At 37.2% G+C, this 19,008-nt stretch overlaps 1 protein-coding gene across 1 annotated transcript; it reads right to left on the bottom strand.

Moving 5' to 3' along the window:
* Positions 1-420: 420 nt before the first annotated feature.
* Positions 421-17,960, bottom strand: LOC310740503 (adenylate cyclase type 10-like). The gene is made up of 27 exons (XM_083567319.1): positions 17,756-17,960; positions 15,838-15,942; positions 15,542-15,580; positions 15,312-15,455; positions 15,014-15,219; positions 14,798-14,882; positions 14,625-14,713; positions 14,250-14,438; positions 12,570-12,691; positions 12,370-12,446; positions 12,087-12,273; positions 11,853-11,908; positions 9,241-9,507; positions 8,832-9,014; positions 6,755-6,797; positions 5,927-6,143; positions 5,696-5,833; positions 5,440-5,606; positions 5,171-5,333; positions 4,834-5,038; positions 4,657-4,741; positions 4,457-4,572; positions 4,168-4,285; positions 3,873-4,068; positions 1,823-2,011; positions 701-868; positions 421-524 (listed from the first exon to the last, which is right to left on the bottom strand). Exons 1-26 carry the CDS (start codon positions 17,898-17,900, stop codon positions 746-748), a joined length of 3,654 nt encoding a protein of 1,217 aa, XP_083423445.1. The 5' UTR covers positions 17,901-17,960; the 3' UTR covers positions 421-524; positions 701-745.
* Positions 17,961-19,008: the final 1,048 nt, after the last annotated feature.

Below are 19,008 nucleotides of genomic sequence, written 5' to 3'. Positions count from 1 at the left end.
ACACCATTAATCCTGGCCAAATTCCATTTGCAGAAATGCAGCCCCAAACTTGCAGGAAACCTCCACCATGCTTCACTGTTGCTTGCGTACACTCTTTATTGTACCGCTCTCCGCCCCTTCAAAAAGCAACTTGTTTTTTGTAAAAATTTTTGCCAAATATTTCAATCAGTTCACCTGCTGCCATTTACCTCTGCCTAACCACAAAAGCTTAAAAGTGTCTGAGCATTTTATACCTTTTACCTCCCAGACTTGTTTTTTTTATTTTTATGGGTAAAGTAACAAAGTGGGTTGAAGTACTTGACTTTACTAACATGCTAGGGGTGAATAGACACAAATCTCCACAAGCACACTTCCCATAAAAGTGGAGGTTATCATAACAAAAAATGGGGATTAAATCTGGAATGGGATGTTCAGAAACATCCCTTAAAACTAATCTAGAGTGTTCCGGGGCTCTGGATGGTTTTGTTCTTCGCGATAAAGATGTTCTGTGATGTACTCCTGGTATGGGTGCTCTGTCGTGATGGCTTTAAAAAAAAAAAAATTACCATTAACAAAATTTAGAATAATGACATTCTGAGAATGTGTTCATATAATTTACAATGATATATTTATCATTTTAAAATTGCGAGCAGAACCATTTAACAATCACAAAAATCAAGCTAATTCAGAAGCTATAAAGACTACTAAAAAAAATACGCACCTTTCAGCCGAAGAGTCAGAAGCTGATTCTGAGTTGCACTCTAAATTAAAACAGTAGACCTAACAACTGCTCAGAATTGTGTATTGCTTTCTCATCCCAAAACTGCAGGGTCTTAATGTCTGTACAAAAATCAGATGGAGTCTGACTGTATGTAGCAGACCATGTGGCCTAAAAAAAAGAGTGATTTGTAAATTCAGTCAAATTCAGCCCTGAAAAGTGCAGTGGTCATGCAAAAAAAAAAGCTTAACTTAAATGAGTTAACTTAAATTAATACTTTTAAAGTTTTTAATACTCTAATCAACATGTGCATGAACAAATATGGATGCTTTATGCAAATGTATGTTTATTATTAGTGAAACCAAATTAACATAGAGCATGAACACAAAATATACTTGTAAATGGTGTTTTAAATAAAGTGTTTAAAAATTAGGTTTTTTTTGTTGCTATTTTGTTTTTATTTCACACAGACGCTTTTAATTGCCTAATGTGTGCTTTGTGGCGGATTTTGGTGCTTGATTTAAGACTTAGTGCATCGGTAAATCAAATCTTAAGTGATTGAAAATTATTTTCCGGTGGAGTTTATAATTTATTTTTAAATGTGAGTAAAGAAAGGACTTGTGATTAAATGTGTGATGCATAGAAGGGTTTAAATTAATTTTTTTTACATTTAATTCTTTATATTTTTTATAAAAATAGTCAAACAATAAAGCGAGCTTTATTGACGTTATATAAACGTTTTTAACCTTTTTGGCTACTATACAATAAACTAGTGTCATTGATATAGATGTGAAGTCATAAATGTAGAGACAATTTTAGTAATAAATTCAAAACATAAGGTCAAAATGACATGATATGTCAATTTAATGACTTACAGTATTTTTAAATGATGCATATAAAATGGTTAATTATTTATAGCAAAATAATAAGATTCATTCACTACTCTTTAGTATCCTGGTCGGGGTCACAATGGGCCGTGGAACACTATTTAGAAGGAGAACATGCAAAACTCCAACAGTATACTAAGCTTAGGACCATGCTGCTATGGGTTCTGGTTTCCTTTAATAATATGAAGCATGTTTTCTGTAACTTATTTCAGAGATGTTCATGCTTGTGCTTGTATACCTGGCTGTGCTTGATCTGGGTGTTATCCAAAAGGTTTCCCTGTTTCTCTGACAGCTGCAGAGCGTCCATAAGGAGGTTTTCTACAAGCGTCGTCTTGCCAACAAGCTGGTTCAGGAAAGCATTTAGATGCAGCACACGAGGGACGAAGATGTGATCTCCGCCAAAGCAATGTCTGAAATCAGTTAAGAGCTGCAGGACAAAAATGATTAGATTAGATTAGAATAAATGTAATTGTCATTGTGCAGAGTACACCTAGCAGGCAGGTGTATAGGTTCAATGTAAAGGTTATGATTATAAAATGCTTTCTCTTTACAAGTATTTAACACATGAAAATACCAAAAGAGATTATAATATATAGATATACAGTGGGTACGGAAAGTATTCAGACCCCCTTAAATTTTTCACTCTTTGTTATATTGCAGCCATTTGCTAAAATCATTTAAGTTCATTCTTCTTCCTCATGAATGTACACACAGCTCCCTATATTGACAGAAAAACACAGAATTGTTGACATTGTTGCAGATTTATTAAAAAAGAAAAACTGAAATATCACATGGTCCTAAGTATTCAGACCCTTTGCTGTGACACTCATATATTTAACTCAGGTGCTTTCCATTTCTTCTGATCATCCTTGAGATGGTTCTACACCTTCATTTGAGTCCAGCTGTGTTTGATTATACTGATTGGACTTGATTAGGAAAGCCACACACCTGTCTATATAAGACCTTCCAGATCACAATGCATGTCAGAGCAAATGAGAATCATGAGGTCAAAGGAACTGCCTGAAGAGCTCAGAGACAGAATTGTGGCAAGGCACAGATCTGGCCAAGGTTACAAAAAGATTTCTGCTGCACTTAAGGTTCCTAAGAGCACAGTGGCCTCCATAATCCTCAAATGGAAGACGTTTGGGATGACCAGAACCCTTCCTAGAGCTGGCCGTCCGGCCAAACTGAGCTATCAGGGGAGAAGAGCCTTGGTGAGAGAGGTAAAGAAGAACCCAAAGATCACTGATGCAGTCAGGAGATGGGAGAAAGTTGTAGAAAGTCAACCATCACTGCAGCCCTCCACCAGTCAGGGCTTTATGGCAGAGTGGCCCGACGGAAGCCTCTCCTCAGTGTAAGACACATGAAAGCCCGCATGGAGTTTGCTAAAAAAACACCTGAAGGACTCCAAGATGGTGAGAAATAAGATTCTCTTGTATGATGAGACCAAAATATAACTTTTTGGCCTTGATTCTAACCGGTATGTGTGGAGAAAACCAGGCACTGCTCATCACCTGTCCAATACAGTCCCAACAGTGAAGCATGGTGGTGGCAGCATCATGCTGTGGGGGTGTTTTTCAGCTGCAGGGACAGGACGACTGGTTGCAATCGAGGGAAAGATGAATGCGGCCAAGTACAGGGATATCCTGGACAAAAACCTTCTCCAGAGTGCTCTGGACCTTAGACTGGGCCGAAGGTTTACCTTCCAACAAGACAATGACCCTAAGCACACAGCTAAAATAACGAAGGAGTGGCTTCACAACAACTCTGTGACTGTTCTTGAATGGCCCAGCCAGAGCCCTGACTTAAACCCAATTGAGCATCTCTGGAGAGACCTAAAAATGGCTGTCCACCAACGTTTACCATCCAACCTGACAGAACTGGAAAGGACCTGCAAGGAGGAATGGCAGAGGATCCCCAAATCCAGGTGTGAAAGACTTGTTGCATCTTTCCCAAAAAGACTCCTGGCTGTATTAGATCAAAAGGGGGCTTCTACTAAATACTGAGCAAAGGGTCTGAATACTTAGGACCATGTGATATTTCAGTTTTTCTTTTTTAAATAATATCTGCAACAATGTCAACAATTCTGTGTTTTTCTGTCAGTATGGGGTGCTATGTGTACATTCATGAGGAAGAAGAATGAACCTAAATGATTTTAGCAAATGGCTGCAATATAACAAAGAGTGAAACATTTAAGGGGGTCTGAATACTTTCCGTACCCACTGTATAATCAGACTTGGCGCTCAACTAGGACTCTGTAATAAAATCTGAATGGTATCATTAAAAACCTCCAGTGTTCTTTCGTAGGCCTTCATGCAGGGTCTGTTGAATTTAACCAGCTCTTGCTTGAACAACAAAACATTGCACTCGAGGAACACAGCCACACCGCTAATGGAGTAGATGGTCGGGGGAATCTGAATGTACATTCCAAATGCCTTATCGTAGAAGACTGTAAAGTTCTCCCAGTCATTCAGCCGTGCAAACCTGAACACACAGCCATATGCACACACGCTTACTGAATCAGTATTAAGGTCTTAAGCCAACTATGAATCTAATATGTGACTATGAAGTGCAAGTTCCAACCATAGAGCCAGCGAAAAATACAGATGCATCATCAGGCTCTTGTCAGCTACAAGGTTCACATCTGACTGACTCTCTTTTACAAAGTCCAAAAATTCCTCCATTGGTCTCAATGAGATGCCTGCACCAAACATGGACAAACAGCGTCAAATTATTAATATGAAGCTGTCAGTTTTCTCTTTATCCATAAGTATGTAATGTAATGTAGTGCTGCACAATACAGTTTATTTCTTACATTATTTTGTAAATGTCAAAATCCCTTTGAACACTGAATAATTGGCAGAATGCTTACCAGCATATAACAGTATGTTCAAGCAGGCAGCATAAAACCAGCCCTTAGCTACGATGCTGAGCATTTCACTGCTGATTGTCTCCAATTTATAGATCAGCTGCATCCCCTCCTTGTATCTGCAAACATTAACATCCACACACTCAGTCACAGTTCTGCATTGTTTCAAAGCAGAAGCTGATGTCACACTAACCATCACCCACCTCCCAGTGAAAAGCAGAGCCAGATGTAATATGCCAATGGTCCTTGCATCCAAACCAACTCCATCCAAATGCTGCGCTCGAATAGCTGTAACACACACGCATTCACACACAATCTCAGTTTCGTTTCTCTAATTGGCTCCCATTGGTGACTATTTAATAGGGACATGTTCTCCTTACTGAAATCGGCAGACTCCTTTAAGTTTCCTCTGCACAAGTGAACGATAGCCAGGATGCGAGCCAAGCGGTTTATTAGTCTCTGGTTCTCAGTGCAGTCAGAAAGTCCGGAGCACATCCTGCACAGCCAGGCTTCAAGAGATTTGCACTTGCTTTTGTCATTCATAAACTGACTGTACTGGTGATAATCCATGGCGCTGAAGAGCATCTGAAAGTACCCAATCATATCACATGTTGCTCTCTTCTATATTGTGAATGTCAGAGTCTTTAGTCATGACCTATAGATGTGGGAAAGAAATCAAAATGATGTTTTTGACACTAAAATAAATTGGACTCTAACCTCGAAGACATCAGTGCTCCAGATGGCCAAGTTGCTCTCCATAGTGATAGCCAGGGTGGCACTCTTGAAATGCCCCTGCATATATTTGATTTTCCATAGAAAGGACAGACAACAGATCCGATCATGCAGTAATTTCTGCTTTTTCATTTTGAGCCTCTTCTTCCTTTACACAACACAAACACAGCATAATATATATATTTTAATCACAACAAAACTTGACATTCCTTGACCAAAAAGAATATGAATATATTGAACATTTAGACTCATACTCTGCGATCCTTAGTTTTTTCGATTGATGGCTACATTTCTTTATCTTCTCGCAGAACAATTTGAGAGACTGTGCACAATCGTTACTGGGAAGGCTGCAGTTGAGAAGCTTTGCGGCTTCCTTGAAATTTTCCTCTGCCTTCAAAATGTTGCCTGTATTAAACAGAATCTGGGGAAACAACAAAGGCATAATGATTTGTTTGTGTCACAAGTATCAGATAGATCTGTTTCTCCTGCTTTTCTCCCACGTTTACACACCTCTCCTATGAGCTTAAACATAACAGCTTGGTCAAATTTAGCGATCTGAACAGAGTCATGAGCCTCCAAATCTGATATAGAATTCCCTTCTTTTAGGTTTTCCAATATTCTTTTAGCCTCCTTTAAATAGCGCATCGCCTGCAACAAAAAAACATTTTTAAACAGTCATGTACAATAATTGCAACAAGGTCAGATCAACACCTTAAGGCTCAAACCACAATAAACACGCACCCTGGGGTTGTCAGAAAGGTTTGTACACATAGCCGCACACTCCAGCAAGTAGTAAAAAGTCTTGGAGATGTCTTCTGCACCGCTCCAATGTCTCAGAATAGGAATGAGCACCATCTCCAGTAGCTGAGCGCACTTACATCTGAGGCCTGTGCTCATCCTGGCCTGCTTTTCATTCACTATTGTGTCCAACTTGTCCAGAAAGTTCTCTGTATCCTTCCTGCTCATATACACATAGACTGTGTTACTCCTTAAATATGGTGCAGTTACATAGTTAACTAGGTAGCACTTTAACAGTACATAAATAAGCATGTACTAATATGTACCGTAATTTCCGGACTATTAAGCGCACCCAAATATAAGCCGCCCCCACAAAGGTTTTCATTTTGAACATAAATAAGCCGCACCTGTCTATATTGAAACTAATGAACTTTACACAGGCTTTAACAAAAGACAGTGACTGTTACACGGCTTGTATCTAAACAGCAGCCTACCAAGGAAGTCATTGTTTACTGTCTTCCTCCTTCCTTTCGCAACAATTTCTCTCGGGAGTTTTTCTTTTGGCATCGTCGTGCGTTTAAAAATCACCATCGGTGAAGCTTTTCTCCCGATGCCGTGCAGCTTAAATTAATGTTACTGTATTATGAAGTAATGATGAGTTAAGGCATATACATTTAGTTTACACGTTAGTACATGCTTATTTATGTACTGTTATTGTAAAGTGTTACCAACATGACACGACAGCAAAATTTATATCAGGATCTATACACAATGTAAGCCATAAATCACAATCACAACTTGAGTATATGAATGTTATTATTAGAACATTACCCATTTTCTGCAGTCTTGTCAATTGATTTTTTAGGCACGATGCCTGCACAAAAAAACAATTAAATGTCCACAGTGAGATATATATTTATATATATATATATATATATTTATAGTGCTGGTGCAAAATCTCAGTACTAACATGTGTTGAGATGTGTTGCTAAATGCACTGCTTGTTCAAGCTACTTCTTTCCATTATTAGGTTACTACGCCACACATTTTAGGTCACACATAACACACTGATAATAATAAATATTGGCCCCCAGCTTTATCATTCAATTTAATTCCACTTTACAAGATGATTTCAGATCAGAGAATGGATAATAATTTTGTGGTCTGAATTCAAAACTTTAATAGGCCAGTCCCGGGCTACGGGTTGTATGTTTCCCACCACTACATTCCATACTACAACTCCAATTCCAAAACAGTTGGGACACTGTGTAAAATGTAAATAAAGGCAGAATGCAATGATTTTTGCAAGGATTTGCAAACCTCATAAACCCATATTTATTTCACACCAGAACATCAAAAAACATGTCAAATGTTTAAACTGAGAAAATGTAGCATACTGAGAAAAAAAATATGGTCCATTTAAATCTGATGGCATCTCAAAAAGGTTGAGATAGGCTCATGTTTACCATGGCGTAGCATTTTTTTAACAACAGTCTGAGGAAACCAGTTGCTGGAATTTTGGGAGAGGAATGTTGTACAATGCCAGATATAGAATTCTAACCGAATAGTCCAGGGGCTTCTTCTGTGTATTTTTAATGCAGTTTATCATTGTTCTGAAATATGCAGGGCCTTCCTTGAAAAAGACTGCTCTAAAACTGAATATATCATTTATATATCATATCCTTCATATCTTTTCAGAATTGATGGTGCCTTTCCAGATGTAGAAGCTGCCCATTCCATAGGCACCAATGCGCCCTATACCATCAGAGATGTAGGCTTTTAAACTGGGCACTGATAACAAGCCGGAAGGTCTCTCTTCTCTTCACTCTGGAGAACATGGCACCCAAGGTTGCCAAAAAGAATGTAACATTTTTATTTGTCTGACCACAGAAGTGTTTTCCACTTTGCCACAGAGCATTTTACATGAGCGTTTCGCCCAGTGAAGACGACAGCGTTTCTGGATCATGTTCATATATGGCCTCTTCTTTGCTCGATAGTTTTAGAGTTTTAGAGTTTTAACTTGAATTTTTGGATGGCACAGCGAACTGTTTCCACAGACTGTGATTTTTGGAAGTATTTTTAAACCCATGCAGTGATTTTCATCACAGGCATCCAATATTGCATCGCGACCTTGTCCCTTGAGCACAGACATTTCACAAGATTCTCAGAATCTTTTGATGATATGTACCGTAGATGATAATATAGTTAAAGTCTTTGCAATTTTAGGTTGAGGAACATTTGTAGATGCTGCTTTTCACAGATTGGTGGCGAGTGTTTACTTCTGAGAAGTTTTGCCGCTTTTAAATGCACTTTTTATACCCAATTATGTTACTGACGCATTGACAATAAATCTAATTAGTTGCAAAATGTTCTTCCAGCTCTTCCTTGTTAGTACCACTTACTTTTCCAGCCTTTTGTTGCCTCTGTACCAACTTCTTTGAGACATGTTGCTGCCATCAATTTCAAAATTACCTTATTTCTTTCTTAAATTGCTACATTTTCCCACTTTAAATATTTGATATGTCTTCTGTCCTCCACTGTGAATTGAATATGGGTTTATGGGATTTGCAAATCATTGCATTCTGGGGTTTTTTTACATTTTGTCCCAACTTTTTTGGAATTGGTGTTGTTTATGAGTTAGAAGGTGAATGATCATTTATTTTAAACTATTTGTCTCTGTTTAATTTCTGGTCACATACAATTTTATCAAACAATATTATGACTTCAAATTTGCACTGTTGGTATAAGTCAGGCCCTGATTTTTCAGTCTAAAAGACTTAATCTAATATATAAACTTTATGTTAAAAGCACTATAGAAATAAAGATAAATTGAACTAATTTACTCCGAATACAAGTCTTGACTACATTTCCTCTACAAGATCTATCAAGGATGTGGACAGAAACTTACAGTTGGGGTTCTTAGTACATTTGTTACAGCGGTATAGCTTTTTCTCCAGGTAGCTGGCACAGATTCTATGAAGCTGCCGTTTTTGCTCTTTCAACAACTGCTGATAGGTCATCTCCATTACCATACCTTTGCAGAAACCAATCATTTTGCACTTCCACACACCGTCTACTGAGGCTAGTCCATCTGAGAGAAATATAGAGAAAGAGAGAGACTAGTCTTCGAACTGTTCATTTTAACACTATTACATCCAAGTTCAGTTAAAGACTGTCAAACAGTGAAAAATACTAAAATCCTCTCTTTGGATTGTTGACAAGCTATCATACTTGCAAGATTTATGAATGTTGTATTTACATCTACAGTTATGTCTGTACATGACTGTGTGTTAAAAAATACATTCATGATGTCTGACCTGTGCTGCTGCTCCCACAGTAACATACAAGCTTGGGCTTCTCTACAGTCATGGCTGATGAATCCTTTGGCGGCTTGGAGGCGCACTTGAAGATGCCCAGTTGAAAGAGTGTCATTAGGATGCTGTTGAGCTTCTCTTGTAATGGATCAGGCAGGATGTTATGCAACATCTTAGTGGTAAACGTCTGGCCAAGAAAGGCAGCATGCCTTAAAATCAATCCTTCAGCTGCGCTCAATACGTTCAGCTCGGTTAGAGTGCGATGCATGTCTGCATGGACGTGCACAAAAAATATATATTTGCATGTAGCATTACACACTATGCATTAAATGCATTACATGTAACATTACACACTATACATTACATGCATTATATGCAACATTACATGTTAATGCTTTTTCACTGCAAAATGATGAAACGAATAGTGATATGCTGCTGATTATTGCAGTCTTTGTTGGGCTGCTCAGGCATTGAATTAATGTAATTATAAATATACAATTAGAATAAGAATTGACTTTTTATTATTTAGCTGTTTTTTTCTCCAGATCGAAGAAACCACTCTTCAGCCTCTTGGGTTCTTTCTATTGCCCCCTTACAGTGATTTTTGTCCAACATAGTCAGTTTGCCCAGATCATTGACACAGTTCCTTTGTCCCAGACAACATGCCATGTGTTCAGATAATTAAACACAATTAAGCATGTCATTTTATCAATATAAATATTATATGGTTTAATCATTATTTAAATTATTACATATACAGGTACATCTCAATAAATTAGAATATCATTAAAAAGTTGATTAATTTTAGTAATTCTTTACAAAAATTTAAGCTTGTATATTATATAGATTCTACACACAGAGACACACACACACACACACACACACACACACACACACACACACACACACACTAATATATTTCAAGTGTATATTTCTTAAAATTTCAATGATTTTCTCACATTTAACAATTCAAATCTCAAAGATGTGAATACTTCATAAGATCAATCAAAAAAACATTTTTAGTGAATTGTTGGCCTTCTGGGAAGTATTTTCATTTACTGTATATGTACTCAATACTTGGTTGGGGCTCCTTTTGCTTTAATTACTGCCTCAATTTGGCATGGCATGGAGGTGATCAGTTTGTGGCACTGCTGAGGGTTAGGGTTGGTATGGAAGCCCAGGTTTCTTTCACAGTGGCCTTCAGCTCATTTGCATTTTTTTGGTCTCTTGTTTCTCATTTTCCTCTTAACAATACCCTATAGATTCTCTGGTAGGTTTGCTGGCCAGACAAGAACACAAACACCATGGTTATTGGCCAAATCCTGGTGGTAAATGAATTCAGCATCTCCATAAAGCTAGTCAGCAGAGGGATGCATAAAGTGCCCTAAAACTTCCTGGTAGACGGCTGTGCTGATCTTGGACTTGATAAAAACACAGTGGACCAACATCAGCAGATGACATGACTCCCCAAACCACCACTGACTATACAAACTTTACAGTGGACCTTAAGCGGTTTGGATTCTATGCCTCTCCTCTCTTCTTCCAGACTCTGGGAAAAATTTTCTTTCCTTTCATCTAAAAAGACGACTTTGGCCCACTGAGCAACAGTCCAGTACTTTTTGTCCTTTGCCCAAGTAAGACACTTCTGACGTTGTCTCTGGTTCAGGAGTGGCTTCACACAAGGAATGCATCAGTTGTAGCCCATGGATATGTCTGTGTGTGGTGGCTCTTGAAGCACTGACTCCAGCTGCAGTCTACTCTTTGTGAATCTTCCCCAAATTCTTGAATGGCCTTCGTTTCACCTTTCTCTACCACATTTTTTTCTTTCATTCAACTTTCCATTAATGTGCTTGGAGACAGCACTCTTTGAACAGCAGCTTCTTTAGCGATGACCTTTTGTGTCTTACTCTCCATGTGCAGGGTGTCAATGATCGTCTTCTGGACAACTGTCAGGTCAGCAGTCTTCCCTCATGATTGTGTAGCCTGAACCAGACTGGGACACCATTTAAAGGCTCAAGAAACCTTTGCAGGTGTTTGGATTTAATTAGCTGATTAGTGTGTGACACCACGGGTATCCAATACTTTTTCACAATATTAAAATTTCCTAAAATACTGAATTTTGGGTTTTCATTAGCTGTAAGCCATGATCATCAAAATGAAAAGAAATAAACACTTAAAAAATGTTAGTCTGTGTGTGATAAATCTATATAATATACGAGTTTCACTTTTTGTATTGAATTACTAAAAATAAATCAACTTTTTAATGAAGTCAATCAAATGGAAATAAGATAAAAATTACGAAGTAAAATTTTTTCTGTGCCGCCCGGTGGTTGGGGACCCCTGCTATAAAACACTGTTAACTACAGCCTCAGCTGCATTTCTGAGAATGCAGGTAATGGAGAGGTGGTTAAGATGTTGGACTTCTGATCAGAAGGTTTAATACCACCACTAAGCTGCCACTGCTGAGCCCTTAAGCACGGCCTTTAACCCCCAACTTCTCAGTTATATAAATGAGTAAACTGTAAGCCGCTCTGGATAAGTGCATCTGCCAAACATCTTATATTTCTAAATTCATTGCTAAGGTACAAGTTTACAAATAGTAAACATTCGCTCACCTCCAACCATGCTGTCTTTCTCTATCTCTAATGATTGTAGTGCGTCATGATCATGCCTGTAAAACAGTAAACGTTCTTTAGTTGCGCTCTTAAGTAATCGATTGGTCATATTGGTCGTATAACTGACACTTTTTAAGTTAATAAGTTTTGAAGTTTGTTTATATTTGTTTAAAGTATTCCTTTTTCCACCATTTATATAAAATCTTCACTATAAAAAAAAAATACTTCATGTACCTTTGATGACTAGGATCAAAGCGATAGATCTTCCCTGGTTGACTCACACCCTTCAGGTCTTTTGCAATCTCCTCCTTGAAGCAGCAGGAAGGCAGGCCGGAGTAATACCTGGTCTCCCAGTCACATGAAACTATCCCTGGGTAGTAAACCATCAACCGGGCAGCCAGATTTACTTTGGTTCCCATGACTGTCCAAGAGAGTAGAGGGAAAGCAATGAAGGTTAAAGTACAAGCACAGTTTAAAAAAGCTGTTAAAGTAATAGGGTATGGGAAACACTCCTTACCTGTGTATTCATTCCTCAAATGATGGCCCACCAAACCACAATACACTAGACCTGTAGTTATGCCAACTGAGATACTCCTGCAAGACACAAGCAGTTCCCATGATTATATCACAATGAATGAAACAGGACAGGGTGTTTTTAAAAATGCTTCATGTGCCATAACATGAGTGAAATAATAAGAAAATTGCAGTTTAGTTTACTGTAGATGCTTCATTTTTTTGCGGCAGGTCTCGTGTAAACTGTGGGCAGCCTTCAATGCAAGACCACTCTCATCCTTTTTCTTATATCCAGGCAAGCCGAATACACTGAGAAACGTACAGTCCTGAAACAACATGACAGATTCAGAGAAGACGACCTGATATATTCTGATATGTCATTAAGAATGTATGTGTTTGCACTGTGGGGCAACCTCTACTCTAACTGTTTAAATATATGAATATTTTTATGGAATGTATCCCCGTGTTTTAATCTTTTTTTTTTTTTTTTTTTTTAGATCAATGGATCAAACTTTTTTTTCTTTTTTTATGGAATGGAAAGGTTCCATGGCTCACATTTCAGTTATATTATTGGGGCTGCTTATATTCATAATAATTAACATGTTATAATCAAGCAACATTTCAGTAGGTTTAGTTGGAAGCTCAGTTATGTACTAAATTATCTTTATTTGCTTTGGTGACCTCTTCGCTACCCATCAAACCCTCTGACTTAACTACCAGTCCTGTGGTGATGCCCACACTCAGAATACGGAATCAATTTAAAACCCATTTAAAATTTACATCAGCTTTGATTTTAGCCACATTAATTGATGATTATCTATTTACCCATCTTATATGGATCCTTTATTTAGACAGTGGCAAAAGAGTGTTAAGTATTTTCAGGATCTGCATAAGGTTTTGTGTATCTGTGGATTTTAGGGATTTGGATTTACCATCTACCCATATATGTAGATATACTCAGATGAGGCATAGTACCTCATCAAGAAACATTTTTAGCATCCAAGAAACTCTGAAGAACCTGTTACTTTTGTGACTCCAACAGAAGTCTTTAACAACAAAGGTTTTTAATCAACTTCTCCCTCTTGATAAACCCAGAATTGAAAGAAATAAAGCAAAATGGAATGAGGAATTGGGAATGGTGTTTTAAAAATATCTGGTTGGAAAGGGTAACGGATGAATCCATTTAAGTTCTATATGTGCTTACTCTTTTACAGTTCACAGTTTGGTAAACAATTAATTTTTCAAAACTAGGCTAGCCAAACTGTGACAGCTTTAACAAATATCATTCACCATGCAGAGTGAACTATACCTCAGTGGTTTAAAAACAAACTGTCTCCCCCTAAATAAAACCCACTGAAATGTTTACCATTGTTATTATTATTATTATTATTATTATTATTATTATTATTATTATTATTATTAATAATTTTATTAAATCTTTTTTTCACTTTTGTCTATTTACTCCTTTGTATTTTTTTATCATGTGGAAAAGTTATAGTACCATGTTATTTTTTCTTCTTTATTAGATTTGTCAAATTTGTTTTGGTAGAGGAGTTATATAGTTGTGAGTGTACAATTATAAAAGCTTTTACAAATAAAAAATATAGAACAAATTTAAAAAAGAATCTCTTCATGGGAATGTTACTGTAAAGGAATTCTAGCACATTCTACACTATAACTGGATCCTACATTATACACAAATATATAATCATTATGGAAGACCGGTGCATTCTCATTTCAGACACCAGGTTTCTTTATCACCATGTAGCTGTAGTTGGTCAGTGTTAATACTGAGAGAAATTAGATTTAAAAATGCTTTTTCTAACACAGAAATGTCTGGTCATTTTCACAAATTATGTGATAAGTGAAACTTCGAAAATATACCTTGTCAAAAAAGAATATTTTGTTGAGTTGGCCATGGGGATGGAGACTGTTGTCAATTATGACAGTGGCTTCTTGAACAAAGCTGCACAGCTCCATAGGAGTATAAGTTGAAGTGTATGTGACGTTAATGAACATGATGGTTGCAGGTCGTATCTCTGATGTGAGTTCCGGTGGCTGGTCATCATCAAACTAATGGAAAAAGAAACAAATATATAATTCCCAGTCTCCATGGAGAATGTCGACCCACCACACTTGGGGCACTAAGCAATCCTTTGTGCAACATGGGTCAACTTTTGCATTGCATTTGAACTGGCCCTGATCACAGATACGTATTGTGTGACTCTCTGACATTTCATTGCCTTATATTGTACTTACCTCTTGCAAGACTGTTCTCATCATATATTTCCTAAGGTAATTCTCTCTCTCTGTGTCAGGTATCAACCGGAACACTGATCTCAGGCAGCCTAAATGAATGAAACGTTGAAATTGAAGCAATGGAAATGTGTGCATTAAAAGATGCGTAAAAAAAAATTTAAACAGCCCGTTACCTTTCTCAGGGATTTTTTGGTCCTTGGCCAGCATCTGATAGTAAGTTCCCACTGAGAACCGGGGCTCTTTCTTAAAATGAAGCATCTGTTTCAATATTGAAAGCATTAACAATAAGATCAACCAGAAAAAAAAAAAGATAGTAAAATTGGTGTACTTAATTCAGGTGACGTGAATTCAGGGCTCCGGCGGTTTGCCGCATGATGTGTAAAACCAACCTTGACAGCTTTTTTATGCGCAGTATGTCTGATGACCATGTTCTTTTGGTCACAGAGCTTCAATGTTTCAGTAGAAAGAATAATATCCCCAGGATTTGCCAGGGACTCATTCATTCGCACTTCGTCCACAGCTGGGCCAGTGATGACAAAAAACCGCCTTAATTTATCTCCCACTATTATTTTGGAGAGTTTCCCAGCTGATATTGCTGCCAGACAAGAAGGGCCTGTAAGTACTGTATGGTCCGTTGCATAAAATACACTGACAATTATGCATGTATGGAGAAATTAAAATAATCACCAATTTTGACATGTAGCTCGCTGTCATGTTTCTCTTCCTGAAGGTCACACTCTTTTTGAATTTTTAAGGCGCATTTGACAGCCAGTGATATCACATCACTCATCTGTATCCCCTCAACTAACCACTGAGCCAGAATTGCGTCCCCTGGAGGCAAGATCATGTCAAATATAGTATGGAATTATGTGTGGAAGATTCTACAAGTTTGCAGGACAAAAATGAAAGGGCATTACCTGCAAAATTCAAGATGTCCCCACCATTTTCTAGGATACCTGTGGTATAAATCACATACAGGATAATTGGCCAAGCGTGTTGACACACAGAAGGAATTTGGTTCCAACTGTTAATGACTTTTAAATGTAAAGATATAAATAACAACACTATAAATTTTGCTTATAGACGAGACTATACAAACAATACGAATGAAATAAGGCCACAGTATAATCTTAGATATAAAACAGGGCATATACATAGACATAAACGTTCTGTTCAAACTCTGTTAACGGATATAAACAAAGACACAACTTACAAATAACCAGTCTGCTGATAAATTGGTTAAATTTGTTTGTCAACTCATCTGTTCCATGGCCTTCTTCATGCATCGCAGTGTATTTTTCTGTTAAGGCAGTGAATCCTAAAAAAAAAGAAAAAATAATCAAGAATAAAAAGAGAAAAAGAAGCCACTCAGAACTCAGAAAGGTAAGAGTGCATACAGGCCATCCATATATGCACTCAGGAATGTAGCTGCACCACCAGGATATATTTTTCACACAAAAACAGGAGTTGGTCAGGATTAATGTTGTCCTCAATGCTGAGAAATACAGGAAGATATTTATCCATCATGCAATACCATCAGGGAGGTGTCTCATTGGCTCCAAATGTATTCTGCAGCAGGAGAACAACCCCAAACATATAGCAAATGACATTAAGAACTATCTTCAGCATAGGGAAGAACAAGGAGTCCTAGAAGTAATGCTTTGGCTCCCACAGAACCTAGATCTCAAAATCATTGAGTCTGTTCGGGATTACATGAAGAGACAGAAGGATTTCAGGGCAGCCTGCATCCACAGAAGGATTGTGGTTAGTTTCTCCAAGATGTTTTTAAACAACCTACCTGCTGGATTCCTTTAAAAACTGTACAGAAAAGTGTAAGTGTAGCCAGATGATTGGATGCTGTTTAGCAGGCAAATGGTGGTCACACACTGATTTGTTTTGGATTTCTCTTCTGTTTATTTATTTTGCATTTTGGTAATTGATAAAAATTGAAGTATTCATACTTTTATTTTATTTTTTTAAACATTCTTACTTACTTTTTTCAACTTTTGCACAGTACTGTATGTACAAACATTATTTAAGCACTTTGATGAGGTGCCAAGTCATAGATAGATAGATAGATAGATAGATAGATAGATAGATAGATAGATAGATAGATAGATAGATATTCAAATATTTAAATATTTATTGTGAATAATCGCATGATTTTCATTCATTAATTCATAATCACTAAATAATTAATTGCACATTTTATCTGTTCTAAAGGTACCTTCAATTAATAAGAGTTAAGAAAGGACATTGTAAATAAATGTGTGTATATATATTTAAGTATTACATAGCTTTGGCAGGAGTGCCAATGCATAGCAGGGAACAATCTTAGTCAGACACACACACACACACACACACACACACACACACACACAAACCCACACACACACACACACACACAGAGACAGTTTTAGTGTCATGCTGGTAACTAAACTTCACATCATATAAAAAATTAGGGCTGTCAATCGATTCAAATGTTTAATCACGATTAATCGCATGACTGTCATGACTTAACTCACTACTTGCACATTAATTGCACATTTTTTTCTGTTCTAAATGTACCTTAAATTAATACGTTAAAGATTTAATACTCTAATCGACATGAGCATGGATGCTTTATGCAAATATATGTTTATTACGAGTGAAACCATGAAGACAAAATATGCTTGTAAATGTTTTAAAATGGCAGATAATTAAGCAGGAATACTTGACTGGGATTAGACAAGATGTCACAACTGGTCTTGTTACAGGTGAAGCCCAGACTGGGGAATCTTGCTAAAGCTAATGGCAGTCAGCTAGAAGTGCTTCGAATATTTGTACACAGGGTCAACAAAGGTGACCAATAGTGCTAGAAAGTGATAACCACTGCATGTGTGCACCTCTCTGTAGCAAGTATATACGTATATATATATGTGTGTATACGTATACACACACACACACACACACACACACACACGTGTATATATATATATATATATATATATATATATATATATATATATATATATATATATATATATATATATATATATATATATATATATATATATATATATATATATACGTGTGTGTGTGTGTGTGTGTGTGTGTGTGTGTGTGTGTGTGTGTGTACGTAGGTTACTCACCGGAAATATCCAAGAAGAGCAGAACTCCAGAGTAGGGTTCTGTAGAAGGAACCTGCTCCATTGTGAAGTCGCTGTTAAACACAGTATCAGGAACTTGTGCTGTCAAAAAGTTACAACACGCTTTAGAAAACTTTAAATTGCTCATCCTGTCTGCAGGATCGCTCAGCGGCTCTGTGAAGAAAAGGAGCTCCAGCTCCAAGATGAAATGAAAACGTTTCGCGAGATGAATCCCATATAACCCGTGACGTAACAAAAGCACACACTCGCAACCCACGTCACAGACACGCACAAACAGCTGACACAATGATATGCATATTATATTACAATTATGCATATTTATTCAATTATCATTGTATTTAATTCTAAATCATTTAAGTGTTGCACATATGATGAAAATGTAACTCGGTAATACAGAACCATAAGGCAGAATCAGTGCGAGTTTCATTTATCGATACAAAAAAATATATATATATTTATCAATATGAATATTGATACTTATAAACAGTTATTGAGAGTATCAATTACAGACAAAAGGTTTTCACTGTTTAAAAAAAAACTGCTATAAATTTTATTTTATCAGATGTTTAAAAAATCTCATACAATAAATGAGATCTTTAATTTTCTTTTTGCAATCACATCTTAAATGTAGTTATTATTATTATTATTATTATTATTATTATTATTATTATTATTATTATTATTATTATTATTATTAATTTTAACCCAGCCATTAGGGGGGCACAAGCCAGTGTACTCTTAGTGCCGGTCCCAAGCCCGGGTAAATGGGGAGGGTTGCGTTAGGAAGGGCATCCAGCGTAAAACATGTGCCAAATCAAATATGCGGATCACAAATGAGAATTTCATACCGGATCGGTCGAGGCCCGGGTTAACAACGACCGCCACAGGTATCGTTAGCCGACAGGGTACCGGTGGAAATTGGGCTACTGTTGGCCGAAGGAGGAGAAGGAGAGGAGGAAGACGTCTACAGAGACGGCAGGAAAAGGAGCAGTGTAGGAGAGTAGAGGTTCGGGTTGGTACTTTAAATGTTGGTACTATGACGGGTAAAGGGCGAGAGATAGCTGATATGATGGAGAGGAGAAAGGTAGATGTGTTGTGTGTTCAGGAGACCAAGTGGAAAGGGAGTAAGGCCAGGAACATTGGAGGTGGGTTTAAACTGTTTTATCATGGTGTGGATGGGAAGAGAAATGGTGTAGGGGTGATTCTGAAGGAAGAGTACAGTAAGAGTGTAGTGG

The sequence above is a fragment of the Silurus aristotelis genome (assembly GCF_946808225.1).
Source record: "Silurus aristotelis genome assembly, chromosome: 17".
NCBI classification, from domain to species: Eukaryota; Metazoa; Chordata; class Actinopteri; order Siluriformes; family Siluridae; genus Silurus; species Silurus aristotelis.
Note: the sequence above shows the minus strand (reverse complement) of the source record. Positions and strands in the feature narration are given on the sequence as shown.